At 41.9% G+C, this 23,335-nt stretch overlaps 1 protein-coding gene across 2 annotated transcripts in view; it reads left to right on the top strand.

Moving 5' to 3' along the window:
- Window positions 1-20,928, top strand: part of STOX1 (storkhead box 1) — a 50,142-nt gene extending 29,214 nt beyond the window's left edge. Inside the window, exons 2-4 of one of the 2 annotated variants that reach the window (XM_067708927.1) lie at window positions 13,257-13,409; window positions 15,420-17,778; window positions 20,336-20,928. In XM_067708927.1, coding sequence (XP_067565028.1) covers window positions 13,257-13,409; window positions 15,420-17,778; window positions 20,336-20,483 — 2,660 coding nt within the window. In that variant the 3' untranslated portion in view covers window positions 20,484-20,928. The remainder of the gene's footprint in view (window positions 1-13,256; window positions 13,410-15,419; window positions 17,779-20,335) is intronic. The other variant, XM_067708928.1, reaches the window with a different exon arrangement.
- The last annotated feature ends 2,407 nt before the right edge of the window (window positions 20,929-23,335 follow it).

Genomic DNA, 23,335 nt, shown 5'->3' with positions numbered 1-23,335 from the left:
AGGAAACCTTCCGCCTGTGGGTAGTGGGAGTACTTTGTGTGCAGTGCTCGGGGGAGAGGATATTTCTTGAGTAAACAGAGAACATCAGTGTTAGATTCCTAAAAAGGAAGATGAGGGGGCTGGGGAAGCAATAAGCTAGGAAGCAATTGTATTTAAAAGGTATATTGATAAAAGCCACTTCCTCTGGAGAGAGGAGGGAGGAAGAATCTGTTCCTTCCCGAGGCTGGGGAGGGAGGGGCCGGCCTGATGCCAGGAGCTACAAATACCATCCCCCAGGACCCCTGCCTCTCCCAGGGGCCCAGGGGGACCCAGGGGGACCCGGGCTCGAGGTGGCATGTGCTACTGCTGGTAACGGGCTGAGCTCTGGCTGCCTCCTGTCCCCCTCCCACCCTCAGTCTCCTCCCCCTCTGATCAGAAAGACCAAAGGGTCCAGAGGTCCTGAAAGTTGCCAGGAGCCTCCTGACTGCGGTCTTTGCTGGAGTGAGGTCCTGGATCCCTGGCCAATGGTTTGCGGAGGGGTGGGGCTTCCAGGGCTGGGGGCCGGGCACACACACACAAAAATAAATAAATAAAAAAATTTAAAAAAAGATGGTGGAGCCCCTTTTTTGGGCTGAAACCCAAGAGAGCGCTGAAGAAGGAGCATGTGCATTTGTTCTGCTTGGGGTTAGGGGGCCATGTCTGTATGGAAGGCAAAGCGGGGGTCAGGTAACCTATGCAGATGGACCCTAGCGGCTTCTGCCTGGACAGCCTCACCACACGATGTGCACGAGGCCACACTTTTTCTCCCAGAACATAATCTGAGAAACCGTCTGGCTGCCTTGGGTCAAAGGTGCAGTAATGGATGGCTTAGTGAGAAGTAGGTGGTCAGCTCCTAGAAGCAGTGACCAGATGACCCTCACATGTAAAGATCATAGTGATCAGGACCTACGGCCTCTTTTAAGATTTCTCAGGGTGGTGACCTTCACATTTCATTCCTAAGGCCGTGACCTTGTAGAAATATGTTAAAGTCCCGCTGAAGTAGTCACATCTGCCCCGATGTAAGATGAAGCTTCCTGTGCTGAAGAAAAGGAAATTCACAATCTTAAAATCAAAAAGTTTATGTCTTTTAAAGTTTCTAACAGCCTAGAAGTGCTTCTTAGTAAAATACATTTATGTGAGTTGTATCCCCGGAGTGGCTTTTATCTTTTAAAAGTTAATATTTCAGGGGTCCAAAAGATAGTCTGTAGTCAACTTGAAAGCAGGCGGAGCATAGCAGACAGTCTGGGAGAAGTGAAAGAGAGTGTTGATGCAGAAACTCAATGATGCTTTCCAGATTTGGTGGGAGAGAGGGTGGCTGACCCAGGCAGAGCAGCCTGCTGGGGGGCCTGGCGAAGCACCTGTGGACACTGATAAGCCTCCCTGGATTCTGGGCAGATCCTGTTCATTTTTCTGAGTCACCCAACCCTCACCTCCTTCAGTAGGAGAGGAGCAGGTAAGGCTGTGATGTTTGTGATGCTTTTTTGTAAAGTGTGTGTGGGGGGTAAGAGGTAGCATTGTGTGTGTTTATCTCATGTTGCAAAGTAGAGCCCTGTCCCAGCTCCCTTCACACCACAGAACCCAGTCCTCTTTGGAGCGGGAGGCCTCTGCTGGGCTTAACCCACCACCACGCAGACCCAGCCGCAGAGACCTGGGACCTGGGTGGGTCCAGGCACTTTCAGGACCGAAGACAACTTTCTTCAACAAATGACAGGGATTACTCACCCCTCAAATATAAGTGGGGGTTATTCATTATTTGCCTCTTTAAATCTTGAGTTAATCTTACATTGATGTTAACGGTGATATTGACTTACTGGCTCTATTTCACAAGACTTCCTTTCAGGAGAGATTGAAAGGCATCCCGTTCCTAGGGCTATGACTGTAGATACCCATTTTGAGATCGAGCTGTGACAGTTCTTATCTTCCTCTCTGTGATTTCTACATGCAATAAGGATATCCTTTCTCATCTAGAGGAGAGTGCCACTGTAACCTTTTTAGTACAGATTTCCCCAGTTAAAAATTAGCAAAACTAGCTAAAGCTTCTGCATCTCTTTCTTCTCATGGCATGTCCCCGACTTGACGTGATAAGGGAAAAGCAGCAGGGGCCCTGACACCTTTTCTGTAAATATCCATCAGTGTGATATTCTAGTTTCACAGCAGTTAAGCTGTTGACATAAAAGCATCCGGCTGGTATAAAATCCAGAAGCTTAATCAGGCCCTCGGCAAGACAAACATTTTGCACACAGCAGAAAATATGAGGAGGAGATGAATGTCTCTCTCAATACTTGACTAAGTATATTGGTTAGACATGTGTTGCAGATTATAGAAAACCCTCTAGAAATGGCATGAACAAATAAGGGGTAGATTTGCATCATCACAAGAAGTTTGGAGGTAGGCAGCCCCCGGGGGCCAGCACAGTCGCTCAGCAAGGCTGTCAGACACCAGGGCTCTTTCTTTCTTTCTGCTTTGACTTCCTTAGTGGGTGGTCTTTTGACATCATGCTTTGTCACCTCATGGTCACAAGGTGGCTGCAATCTCTTCGGGATCCAGGCTGGAAGAAAGAGTCAAGAATGAAAAGGGAAAATATGAGGGAAGGGCCTTTTCTTCGTGAGGCCTCTTCTTCTGGCACTGGTAGCTGGCTGCCTGTATCTCGTTGACCACCATGGTGATGTCACATGCCCACTAGTTTTAAGTGAGGCTGGGAAATTAAGTAATATGCTTTCCTGCCTCCGCACTAGAGGAAGGCAAAGAAAAAGATGACTGGGAAGGTGGGTTGAATGTGCCAACCTACAATTTCTGCCACAAGGGGTCACAGTAAAGTACTACTGAATGGAAGAAAACAGGGCTAGCAGTAGGCCTTACCTACATAAATTGTTTTCTCCCAGGTGGGGAGAAGGTCATGGTCAGGACTGGTGTCTGACCAAATAGGCTATGGAAGTTGGGAAAAGAAGAGTCAGGATTGGCTAAGAAATCCATCCATGTGCAGAACTAGCGCCCTACAAGAAGCCCTCCAAGTACTAATAATGATGGAACGAGGGACGGTCAAGTTTAATATCCCTAATTTGGGAAGAGATGTTAAAGAGTGCTAATATCGGTAGGACTGATGTGTGTCAAATATTATTCCAGGTACTTATGGATGTTTTCCCACAGTAACGTTTGAACCAAATACTGTTGTTCATGTTGAACAGTCACTAATGAATACTCGAAGAGGGCACACAGTAAGTGGAAGTGAAGGATTTGAGCCCAGGCCTGCCCGACCAATTCCAGGACTCTCTTTCTTATCCCATGCGGCCTTAGGTACCCTGAGGCCCCACAGGGACAACTCTGGTTCATCTTCCTTATGATGGTGGTGCCCAGGCATCCACGAACTTCTGAGTGGGACCAGGAATACTGAGTCCCAGTCCTACCAGTTATAACCCTCATAGTGGGTTATGATTGCCTCCAACCACTGCTCTTCCTCTAGAACAGGAGCCCCCCTGAGGGCGAGGACTGTGTCATGTTCACTGTCGTATCCCAACCTAACTGGCATAGAGTAGGTGCTCAATAAATATTTGCTGGATAAGCAATGATTGAAGGACTGTGCTATTACAATATCTGTATTATGAGTGCCTGATGCTACACTGTGGTAGCCACTCGTTAAATTTTTCTTAAGTGGTCCATGTAGGAAGGAGACTGTATCTCCAACTGACAGGTTTAGAGAACAATTCATGGGAGAGTCAGTCAGCGTTGAGCCTGTCTTTGTGACAGGAGTTTGAAACACTGAGGCTTGGGGAAGAGTGCTTTAGGTGGAGGAAGTGGGGACAAGGTCGTAGAGATGGGAAAGTACAGACTATTCAGGGAGAGGCCAACCTGAATGGAGAGAAGTCACAGCTGAAGGGTAATAGTAGGTATGGGAGAAAAGGGATTGTTGCCAAATATGATTGGGAAACATTGGGTTAAATAAGCTAGGTTTTCTGTTACAATTCTCAGAGCCTTTAACAATGCTCCTGTGACTCCAAGCCTCATTTCTCAAACATTTGGCCTTTGGGGCCCTTTTCTTGCAGAGCATTTCATGGAATGAATTTTCCACAGAATGCATTTTGCGAAATGTTGATCTAGTTCAGCTCCACATTTATAGACAAGGAAACTGAGACCCGGAGAAGAGAGGTGGCTTATTCAGAGCCACATAGCAGAACTTGGATTAGAACCCAGATCAGATCACTTGACCTCCAGTATAGTGCTCGTTTGTAATGTGAAGACTATGTGTTTATAAAGGACAGCTTCTTCCTTACAGGGAACTTTTATTTATCTGTTATTCAGACAACAACCTTGGTGCTAAAATTTCCCCCAGTTTTGTACAGTGGTATTTTATATTCATCACCATGATGCTGAGCAGAGATGAGAGCTGCTGTCATTGCCTGTGCAGCCTCCAGAATCTTGGGAAGGTTTGTCTTAAATCAGCCCCATGTTTGCCTGGAGGGCAAAGAAAAGATGCTTTTTCTGTACAGCCATTTTTAAGGGGATACAGGGACTGCAGAAGTTTACAACTTGTGCTTCTCTCCTCAGCCTTTTCTTGTCCCCAGCCTGCTGTGGTAGGCAGAATGGGCCCCCAAAGATGTCCACATCCTAATCCCTGGAACATATGAATATGTTACCTAATATGGCAAAAGGGACTTTGCAGATGTAATTAGGTTATGGACTTTAGGGAGATTATCCTGGATTATGTGGGTAGGCCCAATCTAATCACATGAGCCCTTAAAAGCAGAGAACTTTCTCTGGCTGGAAGCAGAAGCAAAACAACAGAAGGGCAAGCCAGAGAGAGATGAAGTATGAAAAAGACTCCATGCTGTCTTGAAGATGAAGGGGGCAACATGACAAGAAATGCCGGTGGCTTTAAGTTGCTGAGAGAGGCGCCATCAAAGGAACAGGGACCCCAGTCCTCAGTCCTACAACCACAAGGAACTGAATTCTGCCAAAAACATGAATAAGCATGGAAGCAGAGTCTCCCCTCCAATCAGAGCCTAGACCCTGAGTCCCGGAGCAGAGGAACCAGTGGAGCCCATCAGACTTCTGACTTCTAGGCTGTGAGATAATAAATTTGTGTTGTTTTAAGCCGCTTGTTTATTTTGACAGCCTTAGGAAACTAACACACCTAAGTCATTAACATATCCAAAGTGGAAGCTGTGAAGGGAATAGAGGTTAGGAAGGGGCACCACTGGGCTGAGGGCTTTGGGGCTGTGTGTGAATTAGTTTTTAGCATTTTTTTAAAAAGATCAGTTGATTTGAGTCATTCACATCCTTCCCTCCCAGCCAGGCATCCCTGTATCTCTATGGGGAAAGGCTGCTGGAGGCTCAAAGGGCTCCCTGACAGGGCCAAGTACGTGTCTTTTCAAGCATATCTGTGCGCTGTGACAACCAGATTCTGAGGTCTCCTTCATAAATGGCCCAAGACCTTTGCAACTCAACTGCTGGCCAATGTTAGTGGATATATCACTTGAAATAAAGGGGCCTATCATTTACTAATCCTGACAGGTTGAAGTGCTGTTATTAAAGATAGCACTAAGGGCTCCTGCTGGTGAGCAGCCCAGGCTTCTCTGGGAAGCCTGTAGCTTTTCAACAGAGGGCATTTCCCAGAAGGGGAGCCGTTTGTCTGGGGCTCCAAAATAAACATCACCATGCCGGAGAAGGAATTTCAGCTTCCATGGTAGATAACCCGACTACCCTTAGATCTACAGCCAGTTTCTGAGTCTTGGTACTCTTTTGTTTCTAAATGTGGAGGAAAGTGTTTGCATTCTTTTATTTTACTAAAATAAAAGGGAGACATGGAGAGGGGCTCGGCTTTGCTGGCCTGAAACCTTTCTTCTTTTTGTTCCCATCTTGTTTGATTTTCTGAACCTATTTAAGGTTTTAACACAACAGATCTAATTATTTAAAGTCATGGAAATTTTTGCACAGCGTCTAATCTCGGATGAGACACATTGTTACAGAGTACTTTTCATTTTTTAAAAGCTCAGGATTAATTTTAATGTTAAAGAAATTTGGAAATTCTGTACTGGATAAAAGTGCAGTTTAAAATCAGGGAAGCTTCTTGGATTACTTAGGACAAAACATCCTTTTTTATTAAACTTGACTGTATCTGCAGGCTGTTTTATTCATGCTCTATTGTCATCTCTAAAGCACGTAGAAGATGCTTTTCCCACAGTGTGATTCAATACAGGCGCCCAAAAAGATGCTCTCAGATTTCATGTGTCTGGGTAATTAGCTGAGTTTGAGCGGCTCAGTTAAACCGTTTGAAGGTCAATAATGCATGAATTTCTGGCAGACTGCCTAGAAGAGCCCATAAACACACTTGTATAAGGACTAAACATGTTTATTTTGTGTTTTAAATATGAAATAACGTTAGGATTAGTTTTGCCTAGAATTTAATTTTATGGCAGATTCATGTTTTAGTGTGACACAGAAGAGTTCTGACGTGAATCCTTTCCAAATTTCCAAAGAAGTATTTCCTCTCTCTTGCATATTTGGTAGCACGGTTTCTTATGGACCTTAAAATCAAATTCAAGCACCCCAAATTAAAATGTCAGAGTTTAGATTCCATGAGGAGGCCCTCTTGGAATTTGTTTAGGTGCCTTAATTCAAAGCATAAGATAAATGTAAATACTGCATGGTAGTTAATTTTTTTCCCCTAAAGATAAAGTGTTTATGGAAAACTAATTTTGTCCCTAAACTTTAACTAGAGCATTCAGATATCAAAATAAACATTCAATTTTGATAAAGATGCTTTTACTTCAGAGATTTTTTTCAGTGAACAAAGCAAATGCAGGTTTGGGACCAGCAGCTTGTATCTTGATTTTGGTTCTGCCTTTCTCACTTGGAAAGTGCAATGTTTAGGCTTGTTTTAACTTTAGTAAAACTTCCAACTGATTATCTGTAACTGGCAGATTTAGGAGTCCTGGGTTCCTGGTTGAAGAGTTCTCCAGTACCATAGCTCCTGGGGAGGGTTTGCTTGTTCTACTCCAGCTGCCTTATCTGGGTCTGGTGAAAGGCAATCTTGCTGTGTCCATATTTGTCATGAGTGTACCTCTTGCTGTTTTTACACTGGGGCATGAGTATTCATGCCTCATGAATTGTCCAGGAAATAGCTCTTTCAGCCACTTCTCTTTGCTGTTAGAAAACAGCCAGGTTAGGGTATTCTAGAGGCCTTCAACCTGAGGCATATGGTGGAGGCCTTTGTGTCCTGACATAAAGAAACCACCTCCTTTTCCTCAGAATTTTGATGAGGTTTTTCATTGCAGCGGATTATTGCTGAGCTATTGTCACCAGCTCCGGGAACAAGCCACACTCCCAGGGTTCTGCTCCTAATGGCCAGGGGCTTTCTAGACCACTGTCATTAGGCACCAGGGAGCAGGAATTGATTGCCTGGGGCTATATGAATTTATGTCCATCACACAGGAAGGTGATTCTAGTCACAGTTTTAGAATCCCAAGCCATGAGGAGCCTGCTCCAGACTTTACTGGATGTCATCTGCTTTTGATAGTGGAGAGCTCCATATTTTCATTTTATCTACATGCTACATACATTTAATTTGCCTTGCATTTTTTTCTTCCCTAAAAAAGTGGACTCTTAAAGAATAATTGTTTTCAAACTCATATAATTTGCCTCATTATTATAACTTGGAATTTTTAAAAAAATTTATATACCAACTAAATCCTTTGGGAATACAACAAGGTAGCAATAAAAATGTCCTTTGCAGAAAAGGTAGCATTAAATGTAGCAGGTGCTAATCTGTATGATTCTACTTTGTTGGTTATTTTTTGTGAAACCAGCCTTTTGGCTAAACACTTCTCCCATTTCCGTAGCACCCAAGAGTACAAGACTGTGTGAACTGAGAGAACATTTTTGTGAACTGTTTACTCTGGCCCACCCTGCTCCAGCTCAAGGGTCAGAGGTCCACAGCAGGCCTGGACTTAAGGGTGCCTTCAGTTCCTCTGAGGTAGTTGAGGATAAAGCCAAAGGTCTGGCCTTCTCTTATTGTGAAATCTAATTACATTTATAAGAGGGGTCTTCTGCACAGGAAGTTAATTTTTGGTGGAAAACTCTGTAAGAGTCATTGCATTCCAGAAACCCAAGTGCAAGAGTAAGTGAAGCAAACTATGGCTGCAGCTGGAAAATGATTCCTGCATCTGTCACCAATGTTCCTGTGTCAGGGTTCACTCTGCTTTCCTGCACAAAAAACTCTTGATGATTTATGCACCTGAAGACGTATCTTAGCAACGGCTGTGAAGGGGAAATGTACTGAGAAACTTTCTCTAGCCTTTGTCTAGAGGGAGCTCCAAAGCAGAGGTTACATGCTATTTAACATGTTCTCTACAAGGCAGTTGACATATAATTGTATTAGTTTTAAAAAGAAAAAGGCAGGGACTTCCCTGGTGGCGCAGTGGTTAAGAATCCACCTGCCAGTGCAGGGGACACGGGTTTGAGCCCTGGTCTAAGAAGATCCCACATGCCGCGGAGCAGCTAAGCCCGTGCGCCACAGCTACTGAGCCTGCTGCTAAGCTTAAGGATTGAACTAGAAAATGGGCTGTTTTAGGTCTGACCCAAAGGCATAGTGGAGACCCCTTACTGGACCTTAGTACAGCTTCCTTGTTTCATTTGCACAGAAATGGGCAGCCACTGGCAGGGGGCACAGCAGGGACATCAGACATGTACTGACTTTCTAGCCACTCATCTCTTTATTTTAATGTCTCTGGTCCTCCCCCCTGCACTACACGCCAATCTCAAAGTTCAAAGATCAAAGTGACTGGGTTTAGGCCAGGGATGCAGTGAGGCTTGAGTGTGTATTGTGTGGTTGAGCAAATCCTTTTTAGGTTTTGCTCTCTACTTCTCCAGTACTCTAGCCTTTATCTTTCTAGGAGAGAAGAACTTTTCCCTCCTTTTTGAATTAAGGACTTCTAAGTCCATATGAAATGGGGCAGGTAATCAATTTAAGATCACATACAAGAAAAAAGTCACTTAGACTGTCTTGGAAGATGGGGAAGAGAGTTATATAAGTTTGTTATAAATTAAGCACATAGAGTTATGTTTAAGAAGCATAAAAATATGTGAGATTGTACTTTAATTCTATATTTTGTCAGGTTGAGGAGGGAGATGAAAGAGAAGAAAATAAATCTCAGATGCGGAGGGTAAAAAGAAAAGCAAAGGGAATGAAGATAGGGAGAAAGGCTTATTACCCTTAGTTCAGAGGTGGAGTTTCTAGGAGGATTTTGAGTTTTAGGTCAGTTAACGTTCCTCTTGGACATTAAGTTTCATAGCATCATCTCTTATCACCGCCCTTTGAAATGCTGATTGATTAGTCATTCATGCTAGTTTCTCAGAATGCCATAGGTATCTTAGCATCACCCAATGGGACAGCAGCAAGCAGGCCAAGAGGAGATCCTTCCCTTGGCTGACAAAGCAGGCAGCAATTCTGCCCTGTGTTGTGACCGTCCAAGGTCAAAAATGCCCCAGCCTGCCAAATAGAGAAGCTTAGGTAAACAAGGGAACAGACCAATGTGATCTTTAACAGCAAACTGCTTATCACTTCCCTGATGGCAGTCCTTTATCTTTCATGAAGATACACGAAGTACTGTGAGCCACTTACCAGCTTTGGCTACAACCCTTTACCCCTGGCCAGTCCTGTCACTTTCCTTCCTCCTTAACAACCAGTGCAATGTATTGGTTTCCTCACTGTCACTGGAGAGTCAAATGCAGGGTATAGCCAAGTTTTCTAAATTCTTTGGCTTGCCTCTGGCCACAGTTGACTCCCATGCAGCCCCAGGACCATATTTATTGTTCAGTGGTTAGCTACTTTGACACTGCTGTCATTAACACCCTAACGTCTCCAAAGAGCGGTCCTCAGACCTGCAGCATGAACATCAACTGGGAGGTTGTTAGAAATGCAGGATCATAGGCTTATTTTCAGATCTTCTGAGTCAGATTCTACACACTACCACAATTGCCGGATGATTCTCACATGCACATTAAAGTTTTAGCCCTTTTGGCCTCCCTGACTCCCATCTTCTCGATTCCAGATTGCTTCATCTGCCAGAAACCACACTTAAGTGACCTTGAGACTCAGGGCTCCTTCAAAATCTTTGTGTTCATTTTAAAATTTCCTAGGGTACTCTGAGAATGACCCCTCAAATTCCCTTTCTCCTCTTCACCTCCTCATTCCCATTTTTTCTCCTCCCATTTCTATTTTCTTTCTCCCTAACTTTACAGAGATCAGATGACTTTGCTGTGCTAATATTTTTTTCCTTCTATGCCTCAATATATTTCTGGTCTTCTGCCACCCTCTATTTTCTCAAGTTTCAGATGAAGTAATATCCTTCTCATTTCTAACAATAGTTCTTTTACCAGTGCCTTTTATTTATTTTTTAATTAATTAATTTTTGGCTGAGTTGGGTCTTCGTTGCTGCACTCGGGCTTTCTCTAGTTGCGGCGAGCGGAGCAGGGGCTACTCTTTGTTGCAGTGCACGGGCTTCTCATTGCGGTGGCTTCTCTTGTTGCGGAGCACGGGCTCTAGGCACGCGGGCTCAGTAGTTGTGGCGCACGGGCTTAGTTGCTCCGCAGCATGTAGGATCTTCCTGGCCCAGGGCTCGAACCCGTGTCCCCTGCATTGGCAGGCAGATCCTTAACCACTGCGCCACCAGGAAAGTCCCTACCTGTTCCTTTTATACACTTTCCTTTTCCCTTCCTTTAGGATCTTGCTGTCTTACTGGTCTTCTTTCTCACGGAATTATTTCCAACGTCTCCACTAAACCCTTCCTTTTTGTATCCAAATGTGCAAACATGTTCTTTTAAGAAAATCACAGCATACACATTTTACATTCACTTGATCCTACTTTTTTTCTGGTTTGTGTTCTGTTTCTCCTCTTTCACAATCAGACTTTTCCAACAAATGGTCTAGAACCATGGTTTACAGTTGGGGCAATTTTGACCCCCAACCCCTTCCTTTCAGGGACATTTGGCAGTATCTGGAGACATTTTTGGTTGCTGCAGCTGTGGGAGATGTTCCTGGCATCTGGAGGCCAAGGATGCTACTGAACATCGTGCAGTGCACAAGACAGCCCTCACAACAAATAATTCTCTGGCTATGGTGACCAACCATCCTGGTTTGCCTTCAGCTTTCTGGTTATAGCACTGAAAATCCTGTGTCCCAGGAAACCCCTCATTCCTGGGCATACTGGGATGGTTGGTCACCCTGTATCTGGCCCCAAACGTCCAAAGTGCCAAAGATGACAAACCCTGCTCTAGAAGGAAGACCCATTAACTTCACTTTCTTCTCACCAACTCCCTTCAGTCTGGTTTTTTTTTTTTTTTTTGACTGCACACCACGTGGCTTGTTCCCCAACCAGGGATTGAACCCGCACCCTCGGCAGTGAAAGCACAGAGTCCTAACCACTGGACCGCCAGGGAATTCCCCAATCTGATGTTTAATTTCTGTTCCTTCCCATGAAAACAGTTCTCTTGAAAGTCACCAATGGTCACCTTGTTCCAATCAAGTAATCCAATTGCCTCTTCTCCTCCCCTCAACCTTTTTGATCTCTTTCAAGCATTTGACACTGTTAATTTGCTCTTCATTTTTAAAAATATTTTTTATTATTTATTTGGCTGCACTGGCTCCTAGTTGTGGCACGTGGGATCTTCGCTGCAGCGTGTGGGGTCTTTAGTTGTAGCATGCAAACTCTTTGCTGAGACATGCATGTGGGATCTAGTTCCCTGACCAAGGATCAAACCCGGGCCCCCTGCATTGGGACCACAGAGTCTTAACCACTGGACCACCAGGGAAATCCCTGCTATTCATTTTGAAGTCTTTTCCTCATAATCTTGCTTCTCTCCCTCCTACCCTCATCATTGTGCCTTCTCTCTTTTGTGGGTTCCTATTTCTACTACATCTTAAACGTAGGTAGTCTCTCAGTTAAGTGTTCCTTGGCTCTCTTCTTTACTCTTCTAATAAAAGAATTTCACTCCTTTTTTTATTTTTTGCCTGTGCTATGCAGCTTGTGATCTTAGTTCTCCGACCAGGGATTGAACCTGGACCCTCGGCAGTGAGAGCACAGAGTCGTAACCACTGGACTACCATGGAATTACCTAATTTCACTCCTTATCTTCAGCTCTCATCTTTATTGGTTGATTCCCAAATCACTTTCCTGAGTCCTAGTCCTTCATTTCCAATTAATTGAGGGGTTCCCTTGGATACCCAGCAGAATCTAAAACTCAACCTGATTAATGGCAGGTTAAGAAGAACAATTTTATATGTTGGCAAAGAGGAAAGATAATATAGTCTACCTTCTATTTCCAGTCTTATCTTCTATTTTGGTCTGATATAACCCTTAAACTCTACCCAACCAGGATAACTCTCTCCATGCTCTTATATAACTTGTGATTCCCTCCTTCCATGATTTTGTTCCATGTATTCTTAAATGTAGTATTTTTTGTTTGTTTTTTTGTTTTGTTTTGTGGTACGCGGGCCTCTCACCGCTGCGGCCTCTCCCGCTGCGGAGCACAGGCTCCGGACGCGCAGGCTCAGCGGCCATGGCTCACGGGCCCAGCCGCTCCGTGGCATGCGGGATCCTCCCGGACCGGGGCACGAACCCGCGTCCCCTGCATCGGCAGGCGGACTCCCAACCACTGCGCCACCAGGGAAGCCCCTGTTCCATCTATTCTTGAAAACTGTAAATCACTTCTGCCTTTTCCTTCTTCAGATCTTCCTAATCATTTCAATCAGGAAAGTGTGGAATGACAAAAATACTGGATTAGGAGTCAGAAGATCTATTTCTGTCACTTTACTTTCTTTTAGGATTGGGACAATTACTTGAACTTTCTATGGCTATATATATTTTAAATGAAGAAATAATAATCCTATCTGTGCCTATCTCAGGTAGCTAATATGAAAAAATGCTTTGAAAGATGTGAATTGCCATATAAGCATTGTCTGACTTGAACTCCAATAGCACTTTGAGCCTTTCATATAGAAACTTATTATCTCTTGCTTATAAAGTAGTGACAATTAGACTTCTTAAAAGTAGAGATCATAAACTAAGCCTTTTTCTTCTGTAGTTTCTATCATTGTGCATATAATGTTAACAGATTGAGTAAAGACTGATGAAAGAAAAGCAATTCCACCTGATAGTCAGTCTTTATTCTTGATTCACTAATTCCAGATATTTTATACTATATCAAATTTATCACCCTTTTTTTTTTTTAAATCTCCAATTTAGGTGATGTCTTTCCAGTGCAAATGAATCCAATAGCTCAATCTCAGTTTATACCTTTGGCTGAAGTTCTTTGCTGTGCTGTATCTGATATGAATGCCGCTCAGATTGTAGTAACACAGGAATCACTATTGGAACATTTGGTGAAACATTACCCAGGTAGAGTAACAAGTTTTTCTCTATTAGTTCATTGTATGTGTTTGGTTTCTATTTATAAATCATCTTAAACACATAAACTGGGCAATATCTAATTTTTTTTCTATTATAGAACCTTGTATTAGAGCCCCGGTGGAAAAAGGTCTGCATCAGCAAGTTTATGAGTATTTCTTTTATTTTCCAGATGAACTTTTTCAAAATTATGTTTATGGTAATAATTAAGTCAGACTCTGTAGAAAGGAGTGCAAAGGAAAAAATGAAGATTCAATTTCTCCCCCGCCTCCTTTTTTTTTGACCGTGCCCCTCGGCATGTGGGATCTTAGCTCCCCAACGAGGGATTAAACCCGTGCCCCCTGCAGTGGAAACGTGCGCGCGAGTCTTAACCACTGGACCACCAGGGAAGTCCCTGCCTCCTATTCTTTTTTGTTGTTGTTTTTTGCGGTACGCGGGCCTCTCACTGTTGTGGCCTCTCCCGTTGCGGAACACAGGCTCCGGACGCGCAGGCTCAGCGGCCATGGCTCACGGGCCCAGACGCTCCGCGGCATGTGGGATCCTCCCGGACCGGGACACGAACCCGTGTCCTCTGCATCGGCAGGCAGACTCTCAACCACTGTGCCACCAGGGAAGCCCGTGCCTCCTATTCTTTTTTTTTTTTTTCATCTTTATTGGAGTATAATTGGTTTACAATGGTGTGTTAGTTTCTGCTTTATAACAAAGTGAATCAGTTATACATATACATATGTTCCCATGTCTCTTCCCTCTTGCGTCTCCCTCCCTCCCACCCTCCCTATCCCACCCCTCCAGGTGGTCACAAAGCACTGAGCTGATCTCCCTGCCGTGCCTCCTATTCTTAAATTGCTACTTCCCAGAGGTGACATCTTCTGCCGTTTATACTTTCTCATGGACACTTTCATAAGTTGTATTTGAATATATGTATCCTTTTTAAACAAGTTGGATCATTCTATACATTCTCTCTGCACCTTTCCTTTTTTAACTTAAAGACATGTTTTTGAGATCTTTCCGTATAAGCATATATCGATCTATCTCATTCTTTTCATAGGTGCATGATATCCCAGTGCATGAATGTAGAAGAGTATTTTTTTATTTTTCCCATTATAAGATATGCTTATTGTAGAGAAATCCAGAAAATATAGAAAAGTAATCACTTATAGTACCTCTACTCAAAGGAAACCAATATTAACATATTGATATATTTTCTTTGTGTTACACATTTTTTGTCACTTTTTTTTTTTTTTTTTTTTGCGCGGTACGCGGGCCTCTCACTGTTGTGGCTTCTCCCGTTGCGGAGCACAGGCTCCGGACGCGCAGGCTCAGCGGCCATAGCTCACGAGCCCAGCCGCTCCGCGGCACGTGGGATCTTCCCGGACCGGGGCACGAACCCATGTCCCCTGCATCGGCAGGCGGACTCTCAACCACTGCGCCACCAGGGAAGCCCTTTTTTTCACATTTTTAACATTGTTTTCATAATATGAATATAATTTTGAACTCTGCTGTTCAGAAAAGGAATTTCTTTTAAAATTGTTACCTTCTCAGTTTGAAAAACCACCATAATCCAGATGTTAGGTAGTTTGCCCTCACCCAAGCACAGACTGATTTTCATTTTCTCTTTAGATTCTTACTGAGGTTTAAGCTATGAGACTGGTTTTCAAAAACTTCCATGTTTGCTCTCAAGAAGGCTTTCCTTAGTCACAATTTAAATTTATAATGAGGTTGTATAACTTGGTGTTTGTGTTTGAGTGAACAGATTTTTTTCTTTGCTTAACCGGTAACCTAGCCATATGTCTTTGTGTAGATGAAATTATATTTCTGTTACTCAGTTTAATTATGATTATTGTTAATGCTTCTTTGACATTTTAATTATATATATTAATTGTGTTACAGTTAGCTCTGGGTTCATCAAGCAAATGTGTGGTCATTTCTGAGTTACTGATTTCACTCATTAAAATGTTTCTTATTCAGAACGTATCAGTGTAAAGTGCTTATTTGTTTTAGGCATTGCAGTTCCATCTCAAGATATTCTCTATACCACTCTGGGAACTCTCATTAAAGAAAGGAAGATTTATCACACTGGAGAAGGATACTTCATAGTTACTCCTCAGACTTACTTCATTACAAATACAAACCCCCAAGAAAATAAGAGAGTCCTATCAGATGAAAGTCCCCGGATGCCAACTTCCATTACATACCTGGTGAACGTGGAAAGCTGTGCAGACCTAGCCAAAGAAAATGCGGCCCCCATATCCCATTGTCATTCTTGCCAGTGTTTCCATGATGTGTGCACTCAGTATATACAGGAACCACCAGCTGCTGCAGAAGTGACTAGAAAATGCCAGAAAGGTCTTGGGGAATCCAAACCTTTGGTACAGAATCGAACAGTTTCAGTGTCTGAGGAGAATCGCGTCTGTGACAGCGCCAAACCTTTACCATTCACAAAAGACAGAGAAAAAGCCAAGAAATTTGGCTTTAGCCTCTTCTGGCGCAGTATATCCAGAAAGGAGAAGTCCAGAACAGAGCACAGCAGTTTCTCTGCCCAGTTCCCACCAGAAGAATGGCCCGTCCGAGATGAAGATAACTTGGACAATATCCCTCGAGACATTGAACATGAGATAATCAAACGAATTAATCCCATTTTAACTGTTGACAACTTAATCAAACATACTGTCATAATGCAAAAATACGAAGAACAGAAAAAATGTAATAGCCAGGGCACTTCCACTTATATGCTGACACTCAGGCATAAGTATCCTTCAAAAGTGGGAGTTAAGAAAAGTCAGGGCCGGTCTGTAAAGCCTCGAAGGCGGGGCCATTCACATAGAGATAGAGACAAAGCCAGGAGTCAGGGAAGTGGGCCTCAGCCAGGAAGCATTAGGCTGGAGAAACACCCCAAGCTCCCTGCTACACAGCCCACCCCCGGAATTGAAAGCCCTAATGAAGTAGAGCTTCAGAAACCACTTGGTGAGAATCCATCAGTGCTAGGTTCCCATTTGATTTACAAAAAGCGGATCAGTAATCCTTTCCAGGGTTTCTCTCACCGAAGGAGCCCAATAACCAAAGAGCACAACATCCAGAAGATCGGTGATCTGAAACCCAGTCAGATTGGACCAAAGGGAAAGCCTTTCCAAAGGGCGAGGTCTTTGGATTCCTCAAGAATCTTTGAGAGTGAAGCCAAACAGTCATACAGTGAACAATGTAATGATAAACTGAGAGCAGAATCCATTTATGTGAATCACTCTACTGTCAAACCTATCAGTGATGACTTTAGAGATTACCTCTTCAACTACTCTCAGTGTGGTGTTTTGCAAAATGATAGTAAATGCTGTTCCTTCAGGGAAAGCACGTTGAGACGTGATGTGTATGGTGGAGAAAATGAGGCAATCCCTGAAGTCTCAAGGAAAAGCTACTCTCATTTTGACACATTAGAAGAGACAAAAGAAACACAGCATGTCCTGCCATCACAAGGTTCCTCTTCTTTAGACCAAGCATCCTCTGCTCGTAGATCAGTTGATGAAACAATACACCAGTTCCAAAATCTTGGTCTTTTGGATTACCCAGTTGGTGCAAACCATTTGAGACAACCTGAGAGACAAGACAGAGACTCAGAGGAAACTCTGATGAGAAAGGCATTTATCCAGGAAGCAGAGACTGTGAGTCTAGAAAATGAAGGACTTTCTGATGACGACCAGGCCTTGTATCAGAATGAAGCAGATGATGAGGATGGGGCCTGCAGTTCATTGTATCTAGATGAGGATGACTTTTCTGAGAATGACGACTTAATTCAAATGCTGCCTGGCCACATTCAAGTTTCCTTTCCAGGGGGAAACAAGTGGAATCATTTAGGAAAACGAAAGGTGACCGAAAGGTCTCTGACTGAGTACAATAGCAACATACAGAGGTTTGAGCCTCTGGTGCTCAAAGGAAATGAACATTACAAGCCCACTGGGTTGCTTACTAATCCCGGTGAAAGCCAAAAACCTAACCTCTCCGCTGAAAACTGTGTCCTCAATTTAGGGATCCAGTCTGGTTTTGACTATGAAAAGGAACCCAGTGTAGCTAAATGTGTACAGGCCTCAGCACCTGCTGATGGAAGTATATTTGATTACTACGGCACAAGGAAAAGTGCTTCAGAGGCTGAAACCCTACAAGACCCTGTTGGTGACACAGGAAAGAAACCAGCCACCTGGAGTCAGAGTGCTCAGAATCAGGAAGTGAGAAAACAGTTCACACACAAGTTAGAACTGTTCAACACTTCGCATATGCCAGTGTTGGCTCAGGACGTCCAACCTGAACATAGTCACTTGGAAGGAACCGAAAATCAGAGCATGGCAGGAGATAGTGGAATAGATTCTCCACGGTAAGTGCACATAGAAGTGATTGGCCACTATCCCACAGGAATTATTAAAATCAAGGGCATATTGAGTTACCTTGTGGGAGACTCCTGAATAAATTTTTTATGATGATACAAGTCTACCAGCCTTTACTGAATAAGTTGTATGAAGTTACAATGAAACCTCTTATATAATAGGATAGAGTTCATTTTTAATGTGAACCAAGATTTGACTGTTCCACTACTACTAAATCTTGAATTATTTCTAAAAATAGGAAGGGACTACCATAAACCAAGCACTTCCTGAACTGAAGGTTGGAAAGTTTTCACTTATATTCCTGGTTCTACACAGGTTGAGATAGAGATGTGGCTACTTTCCACTAATATTTTCCATGCCAGTTTGTTTAAATAACATTGTTCAGCATATAAAAGTAATTTGGTCATAATAGAACATTTAAAGTACTGAAAAGTAGTTTTTTAAAAACATCTATAATCACCCTACCATCTAGATATTTTTAAAAATCTTTTTATATTTGGTGTATTTATACTTTGGTCTGGACATATTGAATCTATATATTTTGTCTGTTGAGCTCATACTGTAGTTACTATTTTGCATGTTGCTTTTTTCAGTAGAATATAATGAACATTCCCCCATGTTATTAAATAGTTTTCTAAAAAGTCATCTTAAAATTTGGCATATATCTTCATTAGTTTTTTTATTATATAAAATTATTGTGTACCTCTTTTTTAAACAGTAATATAGAAATGTAAAAAGTAAAACTGGTAGTCTCCATTCCCTAGCCTTTTCCATTCCTATTCCGTAGAGGTGACCTAAATATTGTTAACAGTTTGGCGTATATTCTTTCAGACTTTTTCCCTTGCATTTATAAATATAATTAATTTCTAACAACAGAGCATACAGAGCTGTGGCTTTCTTTTTCACCTAATTTATCATGGATATCCTGCAATCAGTACATATATATCCTGCTTTTTGGGGGGGCACTGCGCTGTGCAGCTTGCAGGATCTTTGTTCCCCGACCGGGGATTGAACCTGGGTCCTCAGCAGTGAAAGCTCAAGAGTCCTAACCACTGGACCACCAGGGAATTCCCTCCAGCTCATTGTTTTGTTTTTTTTTTGCTGTGCCACACAGCATGCATGTGGGATCTTAGTTCCCTGACTAGGGATCGAACCCGTGCCCCCTGCAGTGGAAGCATGGAGTCTTAATAACTGGACCGCCAGGGAAGTCCCTTATTTTTTGAAATGGCTGCTTAGTATTCCATTATGTGGACCCTGTTATTTACATAACCATTATTTTCCTTGCTTTGACATTTAGATTGTTCCCAGTTTTTTTGCTATAATAAATCAATCTGCAGTGAATTGTTATTACTAAATGTTTGTGGACATTCCTAATTATTTATAACTTAGGCTAAATTCCTGGAAGTTTGCATTTTTTTAAACACATCTACTTTATTGGGGAACAAGATTTTTTTGCCTGAAACAATAGTTTAATTCATATTAAGTCATTGAAGTATCAAAACATGTTGTCTTTGAGGTAAACAACAGTGTAAACCAATAAGCCATGGGTTCCCTTTTTTTCCTCTCTGGCAAAAACAAAAATAAAACCAAAAACAAACCCAAAACAGATAAGAGAAATTGACATGAATTGAGAATTTAAATTTGAGAAATCTTGAGAAATTTAATTTTTAAAAATTGCTTATAATATGGTTTTCTTGAAAGATTTATAACTATAATCATTAAAGACATTTATAGGAAAAGGAAGGGGAGATAACATTTGGACATCAACTATGTGCCATAATTGGATTAGGATTAGGGAGACAGAGATGAACAAGGTGTTGTTGCTACCTATAGGAAGCTTACAATTTAGCTTAGTTTAGTTGAGGAGACCAACAAACAATAAACAAATTGAACTCAACAACAAAGCATAAACTCTTAATTCCACATCTCTTTGGCAGTTATGAAGAGTGATGGGCTGTGTGGGAAAGATTTATGGAGGACACATTTTTGAGACATCTCTTGATGTAATGGACAGGTGAGGGAGAGGAGGCAAGGTGGGAGAAGGGGAATGTCAAAAACAAAATGCCCAACCAGTAATGTGAGTTGGCTGAAGCAAGGCAGATGTGTTGGATAAGGGACTAACATCGCTTACAGCTCCTAGGAAAGGAACGCTAGTCAATATGAAAAATATTACAGTTGGCTTTTCCTTTCCATATGCTTACTCAAAAAAGAAACAAATTATACAAGAAGATATTGGTCATTTTAGTTGTATAGAAGAGTTTTTCATGGAGCTTATTGTTTCTGCCTAGAATATACTTGATATTGGATCGAGAACAGATGTTCAGAGAATATGAACTTCTTAGAAAGCAGCTGTCAAATAATTGAGTTGCTATTGGGAATCCTTTAAAATGTAAAGAGCACTTTAGATTTTTAAAGGTTAACTTATTTGATAAGTTAGTTCCTGTTAGTAAATGTACTCCTTCAAAGTAACAAATGAAGGTATTTTGCCTTGGTTAGAAATCCAGGCCCTTTTGAAGGCAATAATTCTGTTATTTTTAATATCTTTAGGACACAGAGTCTGGCATCTAATAACTCAGTCATTTTGGATGGACTAAAAAGAAGACAGAATTTTCTGCAGAATTTTGGAGGCACAAAGAGCAGTCAAACACCCACGTCCAATTCCTTACTACAACTAACTCCAGTCATAAATGTTTAATTCTTTTTTTAAGATTTTTTTTTTCAATGTGGACCATTTTTAAAGTGTTTTATTGAATTTGTTACAACATTGCTTCTGTTGCATGTTTTGGTTTTTTGGCCTTGAGGCATGTGGGATCTTAGCTCCCTGAACAGAGATCTAACCCATGCCCCCTGCATTGTAAGGTGAAGTCTTAACCACTGGACCTCCAGGGAAGTCCCATAAATGTTTAATTCTTACTTTTCTTTTGGAAACTTTTTTTTTTTGTAAAAATGTACAGCATTAATATAGAATGTTTTAATCAACTGAGTTTGTAAGAATTCTCTAAGGCCAAGCATATATGTTATTAACCTCATTACATATTTTGCTGTAGTTACTGTTTTTTTTCCTTTTTTGACATTGGCTTTTTTAAAGCTTATTTTACTATAAATTTATTGGGAATATATAGATTGTTTACAATAAAAAACATGGAATCATTGGTCTTCTTCCAATTAAATGTAATTTAACTTGAATCATCAGACGGACATTCATTAGTTTCTCAAATACATAGGAAGCTAATTTACTACCTAGTAGTGAATTTTTATACCCACATCAATACCAAGTTCTTACGGTAAGTGGATCTCACCAGATTTCAACACAGAACCCCAGAAAATAGTGTGTTAGGGTTGCATAGATACGTTGTTTGCAACTTAAGTCTTTTATAATCAGAAAGAATTTATATAGATGTGTTGGGTGCAACAAGAATTCCTTCTATCCAGTCATTGCTGCCAAGGATATCCTTTGTGAACAGCTGGAACATGAACAAATGTCTCCACACTATGATTGACTGACAATGTCCAAAATACCCATGGCAGTAGACATATGGCTCAACTGTTTGGTTCCTCCCCACGTTTGAGGCTCTCTCTATAAAATGGCTTTGAGAAGTCAGGATGTTCTCAGATGGTGGAGATAGAAGGGAAGCAGAATGGTTGCAGGACGGCTGTGAGTGAAAGGGAGGTTCTGAATCAGAGATTTAGAGGGAAGATGCAAGATGGCTGATAGACAATTTTTCTACATTTGATCCACTTCTGTTCGCGATAAGACCTCCGTAGCCTTGCCAGAATTTTTTCTGGCAGGACTTTTCAGACCAAGTAGTGGAATGGTCAGTTCTCTTGGGTTTGGGGAACATGGAACAGTCACGAGTGGTTTCAGCATGTCTGGTAGATGCTAATGCTGATTTCTGGTTGAGGGGATGTTTCTACTAAGAGGTTTCTAAGGATTATCAAAGCCTTAGAGCTCAAGGATGATTGAATAGAGAGAGAGAGTGCCTCTTTCCAGCTCTCACCATCCAGATAACAGTGAAGGCCAGAATGAAGCTCAGCAGTGTGGAGAGCTGACTCCAGGCCCTGTGGGAGTGCAGAGGAGGGGAGATCAGATGCGCTGCTCTGTTTCATTGTGGTTGCACCACTCATTTCTGACTGTTGGTTTTCAGTGGCTCTGACCAACCTACCGTGGCATTCCAAGATTACCTGTGGTTACAGGGGGCAAAGTACCAAGAAGGGTAATCTGGATAGAAAAGCCTTGTGGGGGAGGCATTGGTTTAGGGGGGTCTTACAGCTTGGAATCAGTATCAGTGAGTGGAAGTTAGGAGAGAGAAATTTTAACTCAATATGAAGAACTTCCTATTAGACAAAACTATCTGAAGATGAAATAGGTGGCTTTGTAAACAGATGAACTTCCTGCTGTTTAGGACATTCAAGCAGAGGCTTGGTGATCCCTTGACCGGTATGTTGCAGAGGTATTTCCAGTACTTTTCTTAAAAGGATGACTGAACTAGATGATTTTGAAGATTCCTCCCAACTGTAAGGTTCTGTGCTTATAAAACTCAGTGAAGGTGATATGTCAAATCTATCCAATTAAAAAAAAGGAAAAAAAAAAGATTCATTGAGGATCCTGTGAAGTACTGAACTCACTCAAGATTCCCAAGTTGCTTCCAGTTCTTCATTTCTGCACCGATCCCTGCCAATCCTTGGAAAAATGAGTACCAGCAACTCTTCTATCTTTGATCTTGGACCTGGACAATTTTCTTAATAGAGTAAGGAATCCAAAGTCTTTTGTGACTCTGTCCACCTCAAGGGACCAATGAAATCCATCTAATCTTGCCACCAGGTGCATTATGACACTCTCTAAATATATTAAATGAAGCCTATTATGAAACCAATAAACCTCCCTTCTATAAAACACAACATATGACCACAGGTATTAAAGATGAGTGTGCATGTTATTAAATTGTTTGGGAGATTATTCTCTACAATGGGTGACTTGAATTTTTTCCCACTATTTTTGTGTGTGGAAATTTTGCTTATTCTCTTTCCCATTGCAGTCTGTTTGCTAAGAGAAAACTGTTCTCTTGAAACAGCATGGCGACCTGAGCTTCGGAGTCAGATAAGTTTAAATCCCAATTCCAACCCTTGGTAGCTGTGTGATGGAGAAAGTTACCAAACTTCTCTATTCATTTTTTTCATCTGTAAAGGATATCTACTTTATAGGATTGTTGTAAGATTTGAGGATAATCTATTGAAAGTGTCCAATGCAGGAGGCACCTATTATTGTTAAAACATATGTGTGTATATTTTTATATATTGATTCACAAAACTTGTCTAATACATGGCCTACTATACAGGTAACCTGTTTTTGCCAGGTTGTCTGGAATTCCTCCATTTAGAGAGTCCTTTCGGTTAAGATTATAGAAGAGTATCGTTAATCAAAATCCAGATATGCCTGGGGGAGGTATTATGCTTTTGGCTAACAAGTTTTCAGTTCATACCTCATGCTATAAATAGGGTAAAGTATGCAAAGCATGGGCGGATTGTGGCTACTCATAATGTGAGATC

Source organism: Pseudorca crassidens, chromosome 16 (genome assembly GCF_039906515.1).
Source record: "Pseudorca crassidens isolate mPseCra1 chromosome 16, mPseCra1.hap1, whole genome shotgun sequence".
Taxonomy (NCBI): Eukaryota; Metazoa; Chordata; class Mammalia; order Artiodactyla; family Delphinidae; genus Pseudorca; species Pseudorca crassidens.
This window is presented reverse-complemented; position numbering and strand designations above follow the sequence as displayed.